Source organism: Mya arenaria, chromosome 1 (assembly GCF_026914265.1).
Source record: "Mya arenaria isolate MELC-2E11 chromosome 1, ASM2691426v1".
Taxonomy (NCBI): Eukaryota; Metazoa; Mollusca; class Bivalvia; order Myida; family Myidae; genus Mya; species Mya arenaria.
Genome location: NC_069122.1, coordinates 2,858,827 through 2,882,872, shown reverse-complemented (window position 1 = coordinate 2,882,872; position 24,046 = coordinate 2,858,827). Strand labels below are relative to the sequence as shown.

Sequence of the window (24,046 nt, the reverse complement as noted above, 5' to 3'; positions counted from 1 at the left end):
ATTTGCTTGTTGAGAAAATGTTCGCTTTTATTTTATTCGATTTTTGCTTTTCGTAACAGTCAGTTGATTTCAAATAATTTCTCTTGAGAAGACTTTGTTCTTTGGGGCGTATTTTGCTCATATATGTTTGATAAGTTGGTGCTGGAGAGAAAACCGACGGAGTTAGGCAATTTGGTGAGCGTAAAAATAGGTTACAGGACGCGGCCCTATATTGGATGCACTTTATTACGGTTGATGATAATACTGGTGATTTTGACATTTGATTGAAATAGATGAAATTTGCCGGCGAGGAGAAATAATGAAACGTATAAAGACTTTAAAAAGTTGCATTCAGTTGGGTCGACGGAATGTTCAGGGAATGATATTAAAAGACGGTCCTCGTAGGATCGTCATTGGATAAAGATGTAATGCTGATGGACCGTTATCGGATAGATATGTGGCAATGATAGACCGTTATCGAATGGAGAGGCGATTATGAAAGACCGTTATCGGATGGAGGGGTGATGGATATGGACCGTTATCGGATGGAATGGTGACGATGACGGAACGTTATCGGATGAAGAGATGACACTGATGGACCGTTAACGGGTGGAGAGGTGATGATGATGGATTGTTATTGGATAGAGAGGTGATGATCATGGACCGATAACGAATGGAAATGTGACGATAATGGACCGTTATCGGATGGAGAGGTGACGATGACGGAAGAGTTATCGGAGGGATAGGTGATGATGATGATAGACCGTCATCGAATGGAGAGGTGATTATGATGGACAGTTATCGGATGGAGAGGTGATGATGATGAACCGATATCGGATGGAAAGGTGCTGATGATGGACCGTTATCGGATGGAGAGGTGATGATGATGGACCGATATCGGATGGAGAGGTGCCGATGATGGACCGTTATCGGATGGAGAGGTGATGATGATGAACCGATATCGGATGGAAAGGTGCCGATGATGGACCGTTATCGAATGCAGAGGTGATGACGATGGACCGATATCGAATGGAGAGGTGATGATGATGGACCGTTTTCGGAATGAAAGGTGACGATGATGGACCATTTTTGGAATGAGAGGTGACAATGATGGACAGATTTCGGAATGAGAGGTGACGATGATGGACCGTTTTCGGAATGAGAGGTGACGATGATCGACCGTTTTCGGAATGAGAGGTGACGATGATCGACCATTAACGAATGGAGAGGTGAAGCATAAATTGGAGAAAAAAGCAAGCAGTGACAGATCTGAAAAGGGTAAAGCCAAACCCATTTCTAAATATTGAACTGCGGAACTGCAGTATTATGAAAGGAATTTGAATACATTCGGATGTCATTCAGCTTAATGCGGGATTGACTGTCAGATGCATATAAGTCATATCTTTAATATTCATTGCATGATAAAGTAAGAATAGGCAAATGTATATCTCAGAAACTGGAAGATCTGATAGTTACTCAGTATTAGGGTGTTTTCTGAAAGACTTTATTCCTTTGTCCAAACGGAAAAGGGATTTTCATCGTTTTGGGATGGTTACACTTAATGGACAAAGTGTGGTATTTAAATGCCAGTAAAGTCTTCAGGGATGTTTTTCGGCTAGTGATTTCGATAAAGGGTTAATTCTTTATATTTCATTTTTGCTTTGATATTTTTGGTGTTATGAAATGACATAGTAGGTAATATGAGCTGTTTTTATAATGTTAAAAAATATAGTAATTAGTGTGTGTCAATGTTTGTTCTGTAACAATAGTTATGTAAATTCATGTCAAAAGTATCGATCATGTGTTTCCGGTACAGATTGAAAAATCCGGCCCGATGGCACACGCGTAAGCCGGTAACGAGGCTTGCCGAGTTAACAGTGACGCAGCGTGCCCGAGGGTCGGATTTTTCGATCCGGACCGGAGAAACATGATTGGTATCCTTTCTTGCATACCTTACATTATGAATTTGTGGAAAAATTGACGTAGAAAACGCGCTTTTGTACATTTCACCAAAACGTGCGTGCGACGTTATGTACTGACGTCATAAAGCGCAGTCATTTTAAATCACTATCGACGTCAAATAGTTCCTTTAAAATCGCGCTTTTACGATTATTTACCGGGGTATTTTTAATTTCAATTAAAAGTAAAATATACATATATTTTTGATTGCACTTTATTGAAATTGCATAATATACTTTTCATAAACCATACAATAGAAAAAATAAGAAGTGGCGCGTTCTTGCGCGTGATTCATCTTACATGGGGTGTAAGAAGAGTTTTTCCAGCACCGGTCACATGACCGGAAACACACGTCCGATATGCAAGAACATGTTTTCTGATATGTGTGTTTTGGAAGTTGGTATGGTGATAATTGTTGGAGATTCCATGATCAAAAGATTCTCACCGATCGAGGAATCAGAAAATCATCCATTTTCAATAACAGTTATTTCAAGGCTGGCGGAACAAATTGGGTGAAATAGTATGTTTAAATTATTTTTATTCATGTAATTACAAATACTGTGGTTAGGGGCTAGAATAAGCCATTTCTTTGCAAAGGAGATATTAAAATATATATTTTTAAATTTCGAAAGGTATTGATCGTTTGAGATTATTTTTTTTTTACGAATCATCTCAAATCCTTAGCAAAATTAGGACAGGGTGTATAATTTAGGGGGAGTAAGCCTTGGCCTTTTTCATTAAGTTATTACTTGATTATGTTTCTTAGATACTAGGTGATTTCTGTTCAGTTTTATGTCACAAGAAGCAGTAAATTTAATAGAAATCTTTAGAACAGGAAATTATAATTATAGATAAAGGTTACTCTTATCGTGCAGTTATTTGTTTAATCAATGATTTTCTTAAACACCAATGCTTTCCGTACAAACTATTTATCTCTAAATAACCGATGACTTCCTCGGTAAGTTACTAAGTCACTTATTAATTTTTTGGTAACCAATGTCTTCCTTAGCAACCAACAATTTTTAAGCATCTGCTTTAAAAGGGCTACCTTCGTCCATAGAACCAATGCATTTCCTCTTACTTACCAATGCTCAACTTTGGCAAACATTGACTAACTTAGCGACCAATTACATTTTGAGTAACCAATAACTTCCTTAGAAACCAATGACTTCATTATGATAGCAAATGTCTTGTATGATATTTCAAAGAGGATGATCCACATATGTTATTATTTTTGTCATAGTTTAAATGTTGTATACTTACGGGCGTTTTTGTATCGATATATTTGTTTCAACACTCTTATAACTTCACATCCGAGTTAGTTTTCGATGAAAAAATGGCCGAGAGGCTCCGATAGATTGAACACACCTGATGAATGAATTCGACTATTACCGCATCAACCAGAAATAGTTATTTTTTGTTGAAAATAAAATTAAAGCGGAACGTCATAGATTGCTTTCTTTTGCAACAAATTGGCAGCGCTCATTGCGTGACGTGTTTCGAAGTTTAAAAACACTTTGAAGATTTTTTTAATGTATAGTATGTTTGAAATGGTGCCCAATATGGTAATTTAGATATATCCATGTCTGCAAATAGGGGTTCTAGAACATGCTTTCATTATGTGGACACTTCCTGATTTAAATGGTTTATTCATGAATAAATATGTAGAAAAAGGTATTCCGCAATACTTTAAGCAAAACGAATTGCCAATACTATGTTATAAACATAAAAACCCTGTTCGAATGTCATAGTAAGCTATACTCAAGTAGAAGATTAAGGTGATATTTCTGCAAACACATACTCTTTCTGCGATTGTTTTGACTCTGTGTACCGCTACGACCCTGTTGGACGTATTGTTACAGGATATGTTAAGTATATTAAACACAATCTCCTAAGAAAACTGCTAAATAAAGGTCCTTAATACCGTTTAGGATGTGAAATAATTTCCATACATCTAAATAAGAATTGACTCGTAACTTTATCTAGATATTGTAAAACCTGGTGTAAAAGAAAAGGGGTTTAACTTAATGCCTTATGCCATGGATGACTAAAACATCGTGAGAAAATATAGTGTTTTAACAATAATCCATTGGCCTTCCTCCAGAAGTCTATTTCGATATCTCCAAAGCTGATCAAAGATATCAAATCCATACATAAAAAAATCTTCTCTTATCGAACAAAAACGTTTGGAGAAAACTGCTTATGTTAATGATAAAAACCAATGATCGCTCTGATCAATATTTCTTTTGGACATGCACATATGTCATTGAAATTTTAACTTTTGTACTGAATTATTCTTTTCTAAAATTCGGTAAATGTTTATAGCAAACAATAGGCATTCGAATTGGTGCTAACTTGCAGACCTCTTTTAATACTGCTATGAAAGTGAATACATTATATTTAGTATAAAAAAAACATGGAATTAAGTATAAAACGTGATTTATCCGGTTGTTTCTGCATTTTAGGTAACCAGTGTATTGTTGGAATGTTTTTATGATCGTCATTAAACACAGCTTGAAATTTAACATTAGAATCAATATGATATTTAATAACACTTTGTTCATCGAGTTGGCTAGGAACATAAGTAGAAGATTTTAACTCCAATAGTTTTTAAATAATTTAAACTTCAAACTATAATAACATTATGAGCTGCATTTTTTATGTATGGATTTGATATCTTTGATCAGCTTTGGAGATATCGAAATAGACTTCTGGAGGAAGGCCAATGGATTATTGTTAAAACACTATATTTTCTCACGATGTTTTAGTCATCCATGGCATAAGGCATTAAGTTAAACCCCTTTTCTTTTACACCAGGTTTTACAATATCTAGATAAAGTTACGAGTCAATTCTTATTTAGATGTATGGAAATTATTTCACATCCTAAACGGTATTAAGGACCTTTATTTAGCAGTTTTCTTAGGAGATTGTGTTTAATATACTTAACATATCCTGTAACAATACGTCCAACAGGGTCGTAGCGGTACACAGAGTCAATACAATCGCAGAAAGAGTATGTGTTTGCAGAAATATCACCTTAATCTTCTACTTGAGTATAGCTTACTATGACATTCGAACAGGCTTTTTATGTTTATAACATAGTATTGGCAATTCGTTTTGCTTAAAGTATTGCGGAATACCTTTTTCTACATATTTATTCATGAATAAACCATTTAAATCAGGAAGTGTCCACATAATGAAAGCATGTTCTAGAACCCCGATTTGCAGACATGGATATATCTAAATTACCATATTGGGCACCATTTCAAACATACTATACATTAAAAAAATCTTCAAAGTGTTTTTAAACTTCGAAACACGTCACGCAATGAGCGCTGCCAATTTGTTGCAAAAGAAAGCAATCTATGACGTTCCGCTTTAATTTTATTTTCAACAAAAAATAACTATTTCTGGTTGATGCGGTAATAGTCGAATTCATTCATCAGGTGTGTTCAATCTATCGGAGCCTCTCGGCCATTTTTTCATCGAAAACTAACTCGGATGTGAAGTTATAAGAGTGTTGAAACAAATATATCGATACAAAAACGCCCGTAAGTATACAACATTTAAACTATGACAAAAATAATAACATATGTGGATCATCCTCTTTGAAATATCATACAAGACATTTGCTATCATAATGAAGTCATTGGTTTCTAAGGAAGTTATTGGTTACTCAAAATGTAATTGGTCGCTAAGTTAGTCAATGTTTGCCAAAGTTGAGCATTGGTAAGTAAGAGGAAATGCATTGGTTCTATGGACGAAGGTAGCCCTTTTAAAGCAGATGCTTAAAAATTGTTGGTTGCTAAGGAAGACATTGGTTACCAAAAAATTAATAAGTGACTTAGTAACTTACCGAGGAAGTCATCGGTTATTTAGAGATAAATAGTTTGTACGGAAAGCATTGGTGTTTAAGAAAATCATTAATTGCTATTCAAGACAACGGAGGATGTCAATGATTGCTTAAGAATTAATAAGTGACTTAGTATGTCAATTACCAAAGATATCATCGGTTTTCAGAGGTTTGTAGTTTTGAACAGAAGACATTGGTGTTTTAAAAAGCAGAAGATGGTTGCAGAGGATGTCACTAATTGTTAGAGAAAATATTTGTTGCCTAATGTCAAAGCAGTTGCTGCGTTGTAAAAAAGTGGTTCTTTTTTAGAAGATTTTAAAATACAGGCATTCTTTTGCATGTATATTTAATCAGGAAATCCCAGGAGTTGGAAACATTTTAGAACACAGGCTTTAATTTGAATATGCTTAACTTACCCAAGCATGTTTTGTTGTCATTATCTAGCACGAAGCCATCGTAACAGCTGCATTCATGCGCCCCATTCATTTTCGTGCAAACTTGCGAACACCCGCCATTTCCAATGTTACAGTCGTTTGTATCTGATTTAGATTGTATAAAATTGGTGCTAAAGTAATATATGTACACACCTTTGTCTGTCTTCCATAATACTGACTCAATGTCTGATAGAACGTAAATCGATACATTTGAAATAATTTTAAGAATGCCATGAAATAAACACGTTTGTTTTTTCATCCGAATAAGAAAAATACATTTTTATCAAGTAATCGCCAATAAAATATGGTTTTACTTACCATTACATATAGGCGGTTCAAACCCATTGGGACACTTACAGTTGTTTTGAGATATGCAAGTTCCGCCGTTTTGACAGCTATTATCGTTGCAAAGTACTAAATAATAGATAAAGGATTACACTGTCAGGATTTGATTTTATATATATATAATAAGGATGAATAGTGGGGATAGGCCTTATAAATAAACATTTTAAACTGATTTGAAATTAATTGATTATAAAATGCTTATCAGACTCTGTTTTATGTCCATAAAAACAGAAAACATTTACTATTTAATAAAGCATCGAGCAATTCATATATTTCACTGTTTTTAACTAAACAATCATTAGAATGTACGCAATTTATATCAGAATAATATTAGATCGTGTTCATTTTAGAAGAAAAATTAATTTTATCAAAACCTAGTATGGGTTAAATGCACGCAATATTAACATTCAATCTTTATACAATATATCGTATAACTTCACACGTCTAGAATTTCAATTACATAAAACATCCGTAAAAAGTCTAAACATCGAAAATAAATCAACAAAATACTAAAACATCATTCAAATTTCTTACAATAATTTTCTTAAACAATATCTTTCTCATAAAATGTTGAGTGTTTTGCCACTTAGCACAAACCAATGTCACATAGTGTGCATAATTAAATGTCTCTAATTTAGTTCATAACACGTTATCACACTATATCCGCTCCAAAAATAAGACGAATGATTCTGAAAAGTTATAAATATATAGTAACAATCAAAAGCACAAATATAATAATCGAGTTCGTAGTAATAAGGTTAATTGTCGCAACATTAAAATCACATATCGTTTTATTTTTTAATGCTTTCTTCCGCTTTGAGTTAACTGGCATATATTGTTCGGCATTACACATGTCTTACATAATAATATTGCTCCGCTTGTTTGTAAACAATTTAATTGTAAACAATAATTGTTACCGTGACAATGTTCTAGCAATTCACCGCTTTATTTTTTTATTATTTTGTTTAATAATTTTTTTTGACAAATGAAGAAAAAGCAATGACGTCATAAACATAATTATTATAAATAATCATCTCACCAAGCTTGACGTCACCGTTTAAAAGAAAGAAAACTTCACCTATTAATTAAATGGCAGGGTTCTCATCTGTTCTAAACGTGGTTTATAAGACCAGTTGAAAGAGAAACAGCTGAGTAACAAGTCGATAGTGAAAATGATCAGAATCTTACTGAATTTCATCTCAGAATTCATTCATCTTAGAATTCATTCACTTTAAAACGCAATTAAATTGTTCTGTTATATATTTGTTTCATAGTAATTTGGGTTCATGCATATGGCATTGATCATACCAATTCAAGGCATTTAACAATCCTTTCACACCCAAATCGTTCTTTCATTATGCCTGGGTTATTCCAATGCTGATTACAAGCTGTAAACCAAACCCACATACAGGTCTATTAACGATGGAAACAGGCTTAAATGCATCTAAGAACTGGCATTTCCATTATCATACAAACTCAAGCATAATTCGCGAAAACTACATGATATAGTTAAATGAATACAGCGATATGAAACATTGACTATTCTTATACATTGCGAAACGAGCAAACATATGCAGACAACTATATACTAACTTTTTTTAATAACTTATATCTGTCGCACACTGAAATCGGTGATCATTTGATAAAATCCCGCATCATCAGTAATCTTACAACCAACTGACTATTCTGGAGTATTTTACTTAAACCGGACCTGGATATATATACAGATATATGAAATAACAACATGGACTGAATGATTTAAAATACATTTATATTATTAATATGTCGCAAGCTCCGCAGATGCGTTCCCAGAGTTGAAACCAATTATGTTTCAAGAAAAGGTATTCCATGATATTTTAGATCATACCTTAACAATAGAAGAACCGTAGCAATTTGTAAAATGTATCCAATTATTTTGTTCCACATCTTTTCACTGTACAAAACTTAACATCAGAATTCAGAATACAGAGAGAGCAATGCCTGCCGTTTGTAAGTCTTCATCCGTGGTTTTCTATTAATAATCGTGGAGCTGCATAAGCATACTTTAAAATGAATGGTAGAACATACAATGAGTGTCGTAAATGTTAATATTTATATTCCGTTCAGATATGCATTACTAATTGCCACGAAGAATAATGTCTGCCTTTGCAATGAACGCTTACAATAATTGTTCTTCCTTTTCATAGATTAAGTTTCCCTCTTTCTCCCAATCTGCCAATATAATCATAGTTTTTAATTGGTGGTAATTTGTTTTGTGGTTCTGTCGCTCTAATGAATTTGCTCGTGGAGAAAATGTACGCGCTTATTACATTCGATCTTTGTTTCTTGTGACAGTCAGTTGATTTTAAAAAAATCATTTAAAAAAAGGCTTTGAAATTTTTGCTCATATGAATGTTGTTTGATCAGTTGGTGTTGAGAAGAAAACCGACGGAGGGAGTCAATTGGAAGAGCGGTTATATATGATTTGGGGCGTTTCCCTACTTGGATGACCTTTATTACAGATGGTGATAGTACCGGTGATTTTTACATTTGTTTGAAAGTTCATAAAATAAATGTAGTATGACGACAAGAAGAAAGTATGTAATATACTATAAGCAGTTGTTTTCATTTCGGACATTTGTAGTATATCCCATTTTTCTTCTCATGGAAAAGTATGTGTTTGAACGGGTTTGGAGGACGAAGGCGGATCGTCTTCGGATGGAGAGTTGACGATGATTCCAGGGGAGCTAGAGCGGTTTGATCGAAAGGACAGGCGACTTAAAATGCAACAAGAGAAGGTCGAACTGTAGATGACGAGGAGAAAACGCAAACCGTGAAAGACCTGTAAATGGAAACCCCCTTTTTATTTCTTTTAAATGCAAAACTGCATTATAATAAAGTGAATTTAAATATATAACGATAAATTTCGAGCTAAAAGAAATGGTTAGTCAAAAATGAAAACGGTAGGTTTGATGTCTGAATTTATGCGAAAAGCTACAGAAACAAGCTCAGTAGCAAAAGGTTTAAACATAATACTGGTTTAATGACACTAGGTAAACGCCAAAGACTTAGAACATAAAATCTGATTACGATAGTGAAAATGATTCGGATAATTTATCCTGTTCGGATAGTGTAACAAAGGCATCAAATGGTAGTGCGAACGCATGATCTTAAGAGTTCAGAAAGATCTGGCATTAAAGCATAATCAGCAGACAAAAGTTAAATTAAAACAAAAGTATTCTCATTACACCTCAGATATGAATTTGTTACTCAAAACATTGACTTTGAAAACTTATTTGTATCAGGCGAGCTGAAAATCATTTTTAATATAACAATAGCAACTGCAGAAAGGAACGGTCTAATTAATTTGCCTAAAAGAATCAATTACCTAAATGTTCATTTATCGTTTCCAAATATAAGTATTTTTATGAAGCAGTTATAAGCAAATAGAATTAAGGGTAAAATGGGGGATGACTTAGATTGAGTCATTATTTGGAAACATTTTAAACAACCTGGCCGAGTTTTAACCAACGTTCTCGATCTAAGGTATCATATGTTCAGTCTGATTAGCATATATACGTAAGTAAATGATAGCTAGATCATTTCATACTTGTCCGAGTGAAATGATAGAAGTTTACAAGTTTATTGATACACTTAGCACATACATACATGTGATAAAAGGTTATACAACAGTATATTAATAACTGCAATAACCAGGCTGTGGGTTGTTACTATCAGAAGGAAGAAATAATGCGGAAAAGTGGCTACACATTTATAAAAAAGGGGAAAAACATGCTTCTATGATTATCTAACGTTTTGTGTGTTTGGAATGCCTGGTGGGTTTTTAAAATGATTTAGTATAATAGCCAAAAATTTGCCTAATTGACGAAGTGTTTGTTCATTGTTTTCATTCATAAGAGATTCAAAATTAAGACAATTTGTGTTTCTTTGGAATCGCTCTGGAATTTGTTTTTTTCGTAATTGATTAAAAAACCTACATTTGAATAAGTAATGAAATTCGTCTCCGACCTCTCCAGAATTACAAACATTGCAAATCCTATCGTTACGTTGGACATTTGCCCATCTAAGTTTTTCAATAGGAAGATGGTTGTTACACATTCTAAAATTAACTAGTTGTTGTACAAGGTAGGGTGACATATTTATGTTCGTGTTTGTACAAACGGTAATTAAGGCATTTACTGGAATCAAAGACCTTGCTATGCCATATTTGTGAGTACTGATTTTGAAGACTTGAGTCTATTTTCTTTAACAACATATCTCTAGAACCATCAAACATTTGGTTTATCCATACATAGCTTAAACCACATTCATCTAGAATAGACTTCACACATGTTAACCAATTATAAATTTTAGAATTATGAACATAGTCTGAGTACATGAATTTATAAAACAACGAAGAAAGTTTATCAGTTTTTGATATCATATTATACCAAAAGCCAATAATTCGTTTCTTGATAGCAATAGAAATGGGATAACTCCCAAGGTCTCCATATAGCATAATATGAGGAGTACTACGTCTAACATGTAATATATTTTTCATAAAATCTGTATGCACTTTTTCTAACAGGTTAACGTCTGAATACCCCCAAAGTTCGCATCCATAAGTAAGAATTGGGAGAATAGTTGAGTCGAACAGTTTAAGTTGGCAATCCATAGATAAATCTAGATTTCTTATTTTTCTGTATAGACTAAATAAGCCTTTCCTTGCCTGTTCAGCTATATGTTTTTTAGCAGATGTAAACTGTCTGTTTTTAGAGAAAATAATTCCAAGATATTTAAATGTATCCACCACCTCGATTTGGTGGTTATTTATGATAAAGTTTCTTTTTCTGCGGAAACGATCTCCAAATACCATTATCTTAGTTTTGTCAAAATTTAATTTCCATTGTGTGCAATATTCGTTAAAAGAATTAAGCACTGAAGTCAGATCCTCCTCTGTGTTTGCAAAAAAGTACTGTGTCATCAGCATATAATATAACAATCAGTTTTATATATATGTCGAAATTGACATCAGCTAAGACTAGACTTATGTCATTTTTTGTCAATAAGTAATTCTCTAAATCATTTAAAAACAGAGAAAAAAGTATCGGTGAAAGATTCTCGCCTTGGCGTACACCTCTAGCACAGGGAAAAAAGTTTGACATCTTATTATTAACAGAAATACAAGATTTGATACCACCATACATACTTTTTATAATAGTTAACATTTTTCCATTTATATTATAACACATTAATTTACTCCAGAGGCCGGTTCTCCATACAGAGTCAAAAGCTTTCTGGAAATCAATAAAACAACAGAACAACTTTTTTATTTTTACGTTTACAAATTTCCGCTAATGTATGTAGTACAAAAATGTGGTCTATTGTAGAGTGATTTCTTCTAAAGCCCGCTTGATTTTCATTTAGAAGATTATAGCATTCTAAGTATTTAGTTAGCCTATTGTTTAACACAGCAGTAAATACTTTTCCAACACAGCTTAAAATTGTGATAGGTCTATAGTTTTGGGGATCATCTTTATCTCCTTTATTTTTATTAATTGGTTTAATGGAGCCAATTAGCCAAGATTCAGGGATACAACCCGTGTCAAAGTCTATGTTAAATAACTTATGGTACAGGGGCATTAAAAGATCACAAGACGCTTTAATATATTCATTTGATACCCTATCAAGACCCGTAGCCTTGCCAGACTTTAATTTGTTTATACAAACAATAATTTCATCAATTGTAATTTCATTGTTAAGATTATGGTCTATGCTCACATTTGGAAATTCAGCTTCAACATGCTCATTTGCATCAACGTTATTAGCATTTAAGCTTTTAAAGAAATCAAAAAATTCGTCAAGGTTAACATCATCAGTCTTATTTCTAGTGTTTAAACTGTTTATGTAATTCCAATATTCTTTAGGAGACTTACTACGCATAGATCGGATTTTTCTCCGCATGTCTCTTTTATGTGCTACTACAGATTTTTTAATGATAGCCTTGTATGTCTTCGATGACTGGACTAGATCATGTTTTATATTAGTATTCTTTCTATGACTATATATACGTTTACAGGCATGGAACTTATTTCTAGATGATCTACATTCATTATTAAACCATACTTTATTATTTCTACTAGTATTCTTACTTTTATGTGGGTAAGTTTTATACACCCCGAATGTGGTTCTGGCAGACTCTACTAAGGCGATCTCAACAGAATTTACTATTTCACATAATTTAGTTTTATCTAGATTGCCATCATTTTTAGATATATTCTCCAAAGCATCGTCTATAGTATGCATATTGATATTATTAATAAATTCTTGCTTTTTGTCGCCATCCCATTTACGAATTTTTTCTTCATTTGCATCGTTATCAGATGAGTTTAATTTTTCTGTGACTAGTTTAAAGTTGAGACAGCAATGAACATCAGAGAGAAGGGGACAATATTCACTTACACTAAAATCTTGAAAAAACGAAAGCGAATCGCACGATGCGATTACATAGTCAATAACCGATATATCATTGCATGTATAATGTCCACTTTTGTCATCGAAAGCTCTGCCATTGATAATAACAAGGTCGTTAGTTCGACAAAAGTCAATCAGCTGTCTACCTAGACGGTTTACAGTGTCATCTTTAGAACAACGTTCAAAATTCATATTGTTAGTTCGAAGCTTTTTTCTCAAATTACTATCAAAACATCCGACGTGTCAATATTTACATAATCAAAAATGTGCTGATCTACATCTGCAATATCCATTAAAATAGAAGTTCTAGCATTAAAATCACCCAACAGTATCACATATTTGTTATTACAATTAAACTGTTGTATTTCAGTATAAAAATCATCAAGTAATGTTTGATTAAAATATTTTGAGCTATCCGGTGGTACATACACAGCGCCAAATATAACATCTTCATCAGATGTGAAAACAGAGTTCGAAAGCTTAAACCATTGTACATACTCACAAGCTGTAGGTATTATTGAGAAATAATTTGAAATATCTTTTTTAATAAAGGTAGCTATTCCACCAGACTTTTTCAGTGTTTTTTGGGAACGATTCTTAAGAAAACAATCATAGTCCTCAATGTTGATTAAATCAAACTCGTCACAATGGGTTTCGAAACAAGAAAATATATCGACGGACTTAATATGATTAACAAATTCAGGGATATTTAGTTTTGAAGTTAAACCACAAACATTTAGACAAGAAAATGAAAGTCCACCACGGCACCCCTACAGGTGAGTGGATTCGGTGTCATATCCGGCGCCGATCGGTCGACCGTATGCGGGATTGTTAGCTCGTCCTCTTAGGGACTGTGTATAATCCCCACGTTGGTGTTGGTAACGTGCGCCTCCACGACCACGGATGCCACTTCCGGTCGGCAGTCCGTGGTTTCCCCTTCGGTCCTGCGATATATCGATTTCCCCGGCTCTTACTTCCCTACCGTCGACAAACAGTCTGTCACGCACAAGAACAGTATGCTTTTCCTGGGCCCTGAAGTGCCTCACAAGGGGATACAGTTCGCGGCGCTTCATCTCAATCTCCTCTGGGAATTGTTCACTTATACAAAAAGTTGTCCCTTTAAGCATGTACCCGGAGCGACGAACTACTTCCCGTTCCTTGAAAAATGAGAATTTGGCAACTATTGGACGGGGTGTATTTCGCTGTGGGTCGCGACTCGATGGCATCCTGTGAACACGCTCAAATTTGATTGAGTGTAGATTTAAATTTGTAGACAAAAACTCAGTTGAAACAGTTTCAGTGTCTTCGTACAATTTGCCAGTGGGACCGGTTTTCATGACTTCTGCTATGTTGGTGAATACCAAATTGTCTCTCATCTCTCTACACTTGCTGTCAAGAAGTTGTGCCTTAAGACCTGAGTGTAGCTCTCTGATATCGTAGAGTGATTTTTTTAAGTTTTCATTTTCAGATGTGAGAGAATTGATAGTTTTGTTATGTTCATCCAATGTCTTTTGGTGAGTATTTTGTTTTGCATTTAGTGTATCATATCCTGAGCTGATGAAATCTGCAGTTTGTTTGAGCTCTATTCCATTCGTTTCGACAGCGCAGAGCCTTCGCTCCATGTCGTAAAACTTAAGGTTCAGATCATTAACACTCTTCTCAATAACATCTAATTTGTCTAGCTTGTCAAGTTTATTGAGACACTTGTCAAGTTTATCAAATTTATCAAAATTTTGCTGGATTTTATCAATTTTGCTCACTAAATTTTCAAACTCTGTTAACGACAGTTTTACTCCGTCTTCATCACGAGCGGCTGAGAGTATATTTCCAGTATCCAAATCAAGGTATGACAGGTCCCCGTCGACGGAGGATTCAGAGCCGGGTTGTCGGACCTTTGAACGTTTTACGCCTCGCCTCATACCGTCCCAGTTTGAGGGGGTCCTGGGGTGCTCCGCTTGATCCGGTCTGGGTTCCATATCTGAAAGGTACTGAGAGAAACACACAGAAAAACGCAAAGACAATAAAGCTTCAAAATAACACCGGGAAAAATCAGTAGCAATATTTGTACTAATTAAACTATCATAGCCACATATATATATATATATATATATATATATATATATATATATAAACTTTTGCGTCTAATTCTATTACATGAATTCAGTTCTGTAGACCTTATACAAAGAGATGCAGTCTTAACCTCTAAAGACCGGGCAGTAACTGAGTTCACATAAATCTAAAAGGCTGTGTATAGCCTTAAATAGAATGAGGAAAAATTAATTGAACGAAATAAAACTGTCGAAAAGAAAATAATATCACTCTGCTAAGTACCGCTAGACGCACAAGCTTTCCTCGAGGAAATTAGTGTATACCCTGGATGATTGACAATAGGGATACGATATGTGGTCACTGGACTGTGGTAAAATGTAAACAATAATGGCCGATATCGGCAACTTATGTTTTCAAAATGGGAAAAAGAATCTTGGACCAAAAAGCCTTTTCTAGTTCAAGATATCTACGTGTTGACAAATATTAAAAACAATACAGTATTTGTCATTTTAGAAAGTAAACTCAAAGAGATATATTGAAAAAAAACAATGAAAAGTTGAGAGCCAAAATAAACGTGACCAACCTCACAGTCTGGTTCCCCGCTCCCGATACGATTGTAATGCAGATGACTGGGATTTTTTCTCTTCTTTTGTGTAGATCTCACGGAAGAACCATATTGATTATAATATGTGTTTGTCCTGCAGGGCCTCATTTTGGCATACATAAGAAAAGAAATGTTATAAAATCAGGACTCATTGAACATGCAGAAGATTGGTTTAGTTTGTGACAAAGGATAATTATTTTAGTAATTGTTAGTTCCAAATTTTACTGTGATTTCAAGCATTTCAATATTTATTTTTTTTTATTTAAGGCATTCGGGTGAGTTTATTTTATAATTTTAATCGTTAATTGTTTAATTAAATCTTATATATTTTTGAATATTATAAATAAAATTATCGATGTGGTAGTTGTTTTGGTTATATGCAGATATCTTGTAAAGACGGTTACACTCGTGAGGCATTAAGTTACTGTGATGCCGGGCAACCTCTGACCTCCAAATGGTAGGTAGATTCGGGAACAGAAAAACTCGTGGATCCGTACCAATCGTTTAATATATAGAATGTATCTTTTTAATCTACGTCATCTATATCATCTAAAACAATGCATACATAATATAGTATATAATAAACACTTGAACACAATTTCAGGTAAACAAAAACGCGATCATTACACAATACATTGAAACAATGTAAATATCTCACGACATACCTATAACACAATAGACCAATACAAAGAGAACAGATTATATTAACGGGATTTAATGAACTACCTGCAGTAATCTAAATAAGTATCTGCATAAATGGGATTGATAAGCACACTATAAAAATGGCGAAGTGCGGGTAGATTTGTTGACTTAAAAATGAAAGTAGATATCAGTTGATTGGTTAATATAAAACACTGACGTACTAGTTTCGGGTTAATATACACTATTACTCGATATCTAACGTACTACACTACACTATATGTACAAGTTACCAAACCTGATAATTAACGGGGCGGAGGAATAATTGAGAATGAGGATATTTTAATAAAATACGATAAAATATATTTAGACACTTTTATTGAATATAAAAGTTACACCCTATGACACACGGCTTATTAGTACTGTGGCCACCTAGTTCATATTTGAAAAAACCCATTTAAAAGGCTTAAATTTTTAGCTGTACAAAAACATGTTGCTTTTTTATGATCATTAAAGTCGAATATGTTTAATACAGTATGCATTAAAAAACATTTATTGTGCAACTTTAAATGTTATATTGTTAAAAAAACACATCAAATATGAAAACAACAATCTGCTTGTTGACCGTGATAAAGAGAGCAATACTGCTAACGTCCAATGGCATCGGAGGAACACAATTATTTTTCAATGTCTAGAGGTTATTTATGTTCAAAATTTAGCAAGTGAAATGCGTTTTCCTCTCAAACATATTTATATGTTTTGGGCTCTGATTTTAAAAAGCGTTTGGCATTAGAACTTCAAAAAGACCACGTCTCATACCACGTGTACAAGCAATTTGTAATATTTTCAGTCAACAGCTGCCAAGCTTTGACGTGTATTGTACACGCTAGGGACAAATGTGAGGCTTAGCACTCATAAACTGGTTCAGCCCCCATTACGTTTCACTGACTGTGACAAGTACTTAAAAGTACGTGTGATATTTGTGTTGTGTATTCGTTGACTTGATGGTTTTGTCTTCGAATAGCACATGAGAAGCATACGTTTAAGATTGATTTTATTATTATAATTATAATCGAATATGAACTCGATTTGTGTTGGCGATGTCTTGAATGTTTAATTACAAGACAGAAACATACAAAAAACGTTATACATCACTGTATTGAACAAAGTCAATGAAAACTACTTTGACAAGCCCAGTAGCAAACAATCAACATTGTTTATGGTGCACAACGACAATAACTAAGTAGAAACGTGTATAAACACGACGTATCATATACAAACCGCAAACACACCAAATGATGCACGTTAGACATAATAAAATGTATAGATCTGGACTAAATGTGACTAAGTAAGCAGGAAAAACTGCTGAAAATCTTTCAAAATTCCACCTTGTTTTCTAATAAAGGCAAGGGTTGTTTTTTTGAAAATTTATATTTTAGCTTAACACGATAAATGGTATTGTAATTTTACAAATATTTAAAGATGCACTCTTATTCCCACGTAAGTTTTACAACAATTAAAACTTTTGTTATATTATTCCAAAAAGGATGAATAAATGTCAAAAACAATGGTTCTAATGAAGGATACCTTGTTTATTTTGAAAGAAATGTGCATAAAACACGGTATTTCTACATTATGAGACAATAGAAAATCACAGTAAATCTTTGCGCATTCACCAATCATTTTTTTTCAGCTATTAAATACACAGTTACTATCTTGTTGTCAGTAATTAATATTTTCCATAAATACATTACTTAGTAAGTAGTTAAAGGTTTATCCCTCAAAATTTATGTTTGTTATACTTGGGTATGTATCGATTTTGAATAAGAGTGTCACTTTTGATTTCCCAAAACCCACCAGATGATAATATAGGGCAGATACACTTATTCGAAAGTAACTTCTTAATGTTTTGTTGTTGTTTTTTTTCTTTCATACATATTTCACTGAATCTAAGCATGGCTATACTCTCTCACGCCTCATACTGACGTATACACAAATGGAAACGGATCGTTATAGTCGTAACCATGTGAAGATACAATTCGTTGACATTGAGGAGGAATATCAGTTTTTATGAATTTATTGGCAATATAAAACACACAGTAAGCGATGTTAATCTATGCGTATTGTACCATTCATAGACATACTAGTAGTATGCTTATATTTCTTGATCTTATGAAATGTTAATATTATGATTTGGTATATTAAATTATTAAATGCATACGTGGTGCAATTAAAATAATGATAAGATAATACGATAATGTTTAAAATGTAATCAACGCCTATTGAGTTGTGTTTTAATAGGATTTGTTTATATTTTGTGTACACAGACAAAACCATTAATTAATAATTATACAGTCTAATATTTTAAATTATTCATCAACTATTACGTATTTGACGAGATACAGAGACAATTGCTGTACCAATACCAGACAAATGAAGACAATATATACCAGAACTCGCTCAATATCAACCAAACTTGCCCAATATCAACAAAACTCGGCTAATATGAGTTTCCTCCGTTTTGATTGGCTACAAAACTCGCATATTATAGGATTTGAGGAATGGGCCGTTTTCATTGGCTGTAGAAACTCGCCTAGTATGAGAAATATGCTGTAAATTATTTTTAAATGTAACCATTTTGTTTTCCGTTTTCCGACAGTTTTGAAAGTTTTGTGCTTCGTATAAACCTATTTACTATTTTTGAACCTATTTAATGTTTGAACCCCTTTTACGGTTTGATATTACAGTTTTATTTAACCCATTGGTGGATTGTTCGACTATTATGATTTTGTATACCGACAAAATGGACGACGAAGGTGAAACTTTGACGTTTTGGCAAACGATTTACGAAAATAAGACGAAAAGACATGCTTCCTTACAATGTACAGTGCTTTATTCATAAGTATGTGCAATGTCACTTTAAGGATGCATGTCAAAATCAGCAAAGTTAAGTCTTGAGAAGCAGACACCATGAATGAATAAGGGATAAATACGGCTTCAGTGTGAACTAAAGTAAGTTATAAGAATGTTTTAACCAAAATAGTAATAGTTAATTAATAAAATACTTATTAATTAACTAACTTCAGAAAAATAACTAGGCCAATATGAAATCACCTAATTATTAACATAACAATAGCAATGTACGTGAATGGGTCTTTTTATTCTATTTAAAATAATTTGACATATCTCATTTAGTATTTATCATTAAAAATAACCATTCACTTTTCCTTATCTTAAATATGATATTTCAACTTAGTTTCATATGGTATTGGTTGTTTTTTGAAAATTGCGTTATATTTTGTCATTTTTTTTTATAACTTATTATATTTGGTGAAGTATAATAAACATTGCTTTATATTTTTGTACATGTATTGTTTATGACATTCGTGTTATTATTACATGTATTTGGGTGGTAAACTATATGTTTTAATCCAAAGAAAACACATATAAAAAAGTACAAAAATGCATTTTTGTGATTTATTCATTCTCCATGAGAATTTGCCTTTCAAATTGCTTAAGTTAACTATAGGATATATGAACTGGTGGACTGTAGCCTATTTATTTATTTATATATGACACAAATGCTTTCCAAAGTTTAAGTTGCTCAAACCTTTATCTGTAGATAGGGCATACTCGAGTGCCAGATGAGTGTCGCTATAGATAGTGGGATCGCCCGCGTCAGTCTCCAACCACTGAGATTATGATTACGTGCTTTTTAAGCAAAATTAAGATTTTTATTAAAACTCGTCAGCTTTAAAACATAAAGCAATGCTTACCAGATCTAAATAATATCTGAGCAACATCTTTGAGGGGGTACTTGTGGTAGATTGTTTTAACTCCATGCATTCTAGAGATTAAGACTTAATACACTTTTATAGCACGTTATCTTGATTCAAGAACCGTTTGCGAGTCCGTTTCTGAAAGATTACATATTAACAGAGGATTTCAAATAGAATCATTGAAAACTGATTTAATTATTGCTGAAAACAGTTTGCATAAACATTCAATATCAAAAACCATATGAAAATAGTAACAATTTTACTAATTTGATACTGTGTCGTATTCAACGTTCAACAAAGAACATGGAAGTTGTACCGTTTGGGACTATGGAGGCAAGCACATTCGATTCAAGAAGGTAAGATGTTTAACTTTACATTGTAGAAAGCTTACCTTTTTTCATACGGTGATGCAAACAATCAATCAATCAATCAATCAATCAATCAATCAATCAATCAATCAATCAATCAATCAATCAATCAATCAATCAATCAATCAATCAATCAATCAATCAATCAATCAATCAATCAATCAATCAATCAGATCTTTATTTCCTCCTATATAATAAAAGATATGCAAATACATTTACAACTTATAAGGTGCTCTAACATAGAGCAATATAGAGAAAGTTAACACAATAAACAATGTAAACGATGAAAGTATTACTTTTATATAATGTTTCAGTTTTTGTTCTATTCAATTATACATATTAAGCAATTGTCGTCAAAGGTTCTGCAGATTGAAATTGTCGATTTCAAGATGTTGTGTTTTTATTGCTCATTCTATCATTCAGATGTGGTATATGCTTTCCGGTGATTTAAAGACATTTATCAGTGAAATATAAATGACATTTCAAAGTTTAAACAATGAAAAAAAAACCACTCAAACTTCCAAATCAAATTTATTACAGTACAGATATTGGTCTTCTGTTTATGCTTTTTGATGAAATATGGAGTTTTATTAGTAAAATAACAACAGTAAAATATTCACTCTGAACTTAGGAGTAAAAATATCACCTTTAAGGACTACTTTTAAAATCTAGAATATTTTGAACAAGAAAAAATGTTGCTAAAATAATTTGAAAATTAAAAAGGATGCATCAGTTTAAATAAAGATCTATTGATAAGTAAACAACTTACTTAAAAAGGGGAATTCTGTTTTCGAAAGTTTTCTTGAACTTTGAAGCTGAGAGTTCGATTATTTGCTACAATACAAAAAATACAGACGAAAACAACTGCTCGAACATAAATATGATTTTATATCATCGTTCAAATATCTTTTTGAACTGTTACAATACGTAATTTAAACTTCCGGAAAATTTACACAACAATTCACAGCTTAACAGGCCCCAATTTCTCGAAACTTCTTAAGTCCCTTATAATAGGATTTAGCTAATCTCACTATTTTTGTTGTTCTATAAAATGTGTTTTATTAACTTCTTCACAAAAATTTTAGAAATTACGTAGGAATAATTTGTATGATTATCAGAATAAACCATTTTTTATTTATCAAAATCCATTTTTAGTATGTTTTTGGCTAATTGAAATAAGCGACTTAAGCCTGTTAAGCTTAAGAAGTTTCGGTAATCGGGGCCAGCTGATGATTTGTTTTACCCCTCTCAAAATATGACAACAACCTAGCGTATTTACTCGTTATCTGTCTTCAAGTGTATCAGACTGGTCTGACAGTGAGGTATGACTGAATACCCATATAACATATCCAACATTTAAAAAAAAAAGTTTTTTATCCAATGATTACTCAAAACTGTTTTTTCTAACACTTTTAACCTTTCAAATTGTTTATTCAATATATGGCGGCTTAGAAATTTGGCCATGTATTCATATTCTGTTTAATTTAAAAGTGCGTCCGTGCATTAACTGTATTTTTTTATGAAAAGGTATGCAGTGATAAGATCATTGATAAATGTCCATAAAATAGAGGGAATAATCAACTATGAACAAAATAATCATATAACTTTTTCTCCACGAACCGGAAATAGGAATTTTGAGTGAGGGACGTCTCTAGGGTGTCAGCGTAGAGAACACATTTTTGAAAAAGGATGTATTTAGAAAAATAAAAATTAAAAATTAAAACAATAAAGAAACCTCAAAAGTAAGCATAAAAGAAACAGAAGAATATATGATTTTAGAGTAAGATCGTATTTTATTTCACTTCGCCGCTCTTGAAAATATTTTTTTCTATGACACTCGTGAAATAAAAAACGATCTTACACTCAAAGAAACAAATATCCTATATTTATTTGAACAAAGATTTGACATCAAATGAGTTTTTGGCATCATATTTTCGATATATTTTGTTAATTTTCTCATTCTTCACTCAAAACCTTTTCAAATAATGCCAAATTCTTTCTCACTTGTTCTTCAGGAATCCTTTGGAAAATGATATCAGGGAAAGACAAATTCGACTCCAGGAGCAGATCCTGAACATCTTCCAAGTCGTAAGGAAAGAAGACATGGAGGTAGTTTCATTTGGTTTGGTCTCACATAGAAATATTTCGCAATTAAAACTGCAAACTGATGCATAAATATTTTGTAAACTTCTTTCGTCGTCCTATTCATTTTCTTCTTCTTGACATCAATACGGACTCACTTAAACACACCTCTTCATTCTTCTTCTTCTTCTTCTTCTTCTTCTTCTTCTTCTTCTTCTTCTTCTTCTTCTTCTTCTTCTTCTTCTTCTTCTTCTTCTTCTTCTTCTTCTTCTTCTTCTTGTTTCTATCTTCTTCTTCTTCTTCTTCTTCTTCTTCTTCTTCTTCTTCTTCTTCTTCTTCTTCTTCTTCTTCTTCTTCTCTCACCTCCTCCTCACACCGCCTCGACATCCTTCTTCTTCTTATTCTTCTTTTTCTCGACATCAATACGGACTCACTTAAACAATAGTAAAACCAATATTACCGGTTTTACCGAAGTGTAAACTTTATGCAGGGGACATATGAGTCCATGACGTCAATCGTCCCATATGGCTTTGCAATAAATATTTTCATTAATCCACATGATCCTTCACTAACAGTGGCAAAAGGTCCAACTTGAACACACGAAGGCGTTAAAGCAAACCGAGTTGGAGGCTATGAAACATAAAGACAACGTAAAGCAGGCAATGATAGAGAACGAGAGACTGAAGAAGGAACTGGAGATGATCAAGATGAGGTATGTAATACAAAAAGTACTACAGGGACAAGCCAAGTAGTCATGCATTCAAAAATGTAACCCTGTTATGAGTCATAATGAAAGACATCGAACGACGCTGAACGAGAGACACAATCGCACAAATACCACAAACAGGCAACATAATTGTACGTTTTTTATCTCTTAGGAGTTTGTGTGTGTGTGTGTGTGTGTGTGTGTGTGCGTGCGTGCGTGCGTGTGTGCGTGCGTGCGTGCGTGCGTGTGTGTGTGTGTTTTTGTCCATTTTTTGTAAAAGCAAATAGAATAAAGCATTTTTCCATGTTAAACAAGTCTATTTTAAGAGACCGAACAGTATACAAATATGATTGCAATAGGGAATCATTATATAGAACGGTATATAATATAATATCACTGCATTTCGTTTTACCCTTATGACCAACGGTTTTGTTTAACCATAAGATCGGTGTTTGAAAAGAGGCTCTATGCATCATAGTCTCGAAGTACCAGTCTCAACTCGCTCTGAGTTGTTTAAATTGTAAAGGGATTGGACACCAGATGGTTCCCATATCGGCAAATATTTGGCGCTGTCTTAGCGTAGTGTATGTGTTTATAAATAGCGCATACTGGTTTTCAAGTTTATAGTGTGTATATTTAGCATGTAATAGACTCGTGTTTAGTACAGATACATATACCAACTCTATTTATAAATTTATTGGCTGTAAGTGGAAGACAAACACAGTAAATATTCGAATTGGAAAAATACAAAAACTTCGATTCAATGCGTTGTACGTTGTACACAACGATACTAAT

At 33.2% G+C, this 24,046-nt stretch overlaps 1 protein-coding gene across 1 annotated transcript in view; it reads left to right on the top strand.

The window, feature by feature from the left end:
* LOC128234123 (uncharacterized) overlaps window positions 1–24,046 on the top strand; it is a 101,760-nt gene that overhangs the window by 77,028 nt on the left and 686 nt on the right. The window contains exons 3-4 of the mRNA XM_052948157.1: window positions 22,479–22,572; window positions 23,121–23,257. Of these exons, the coding sequence (XP_052804117.1) occupies window positions 22,479–22,572; window positions 23,121–23,257 (231 nt within the window). The remainder of the gene's footprint in view (window positions 1–22,478; window positions 22,573–23,120; window positions 23,258–24,046) is intronic.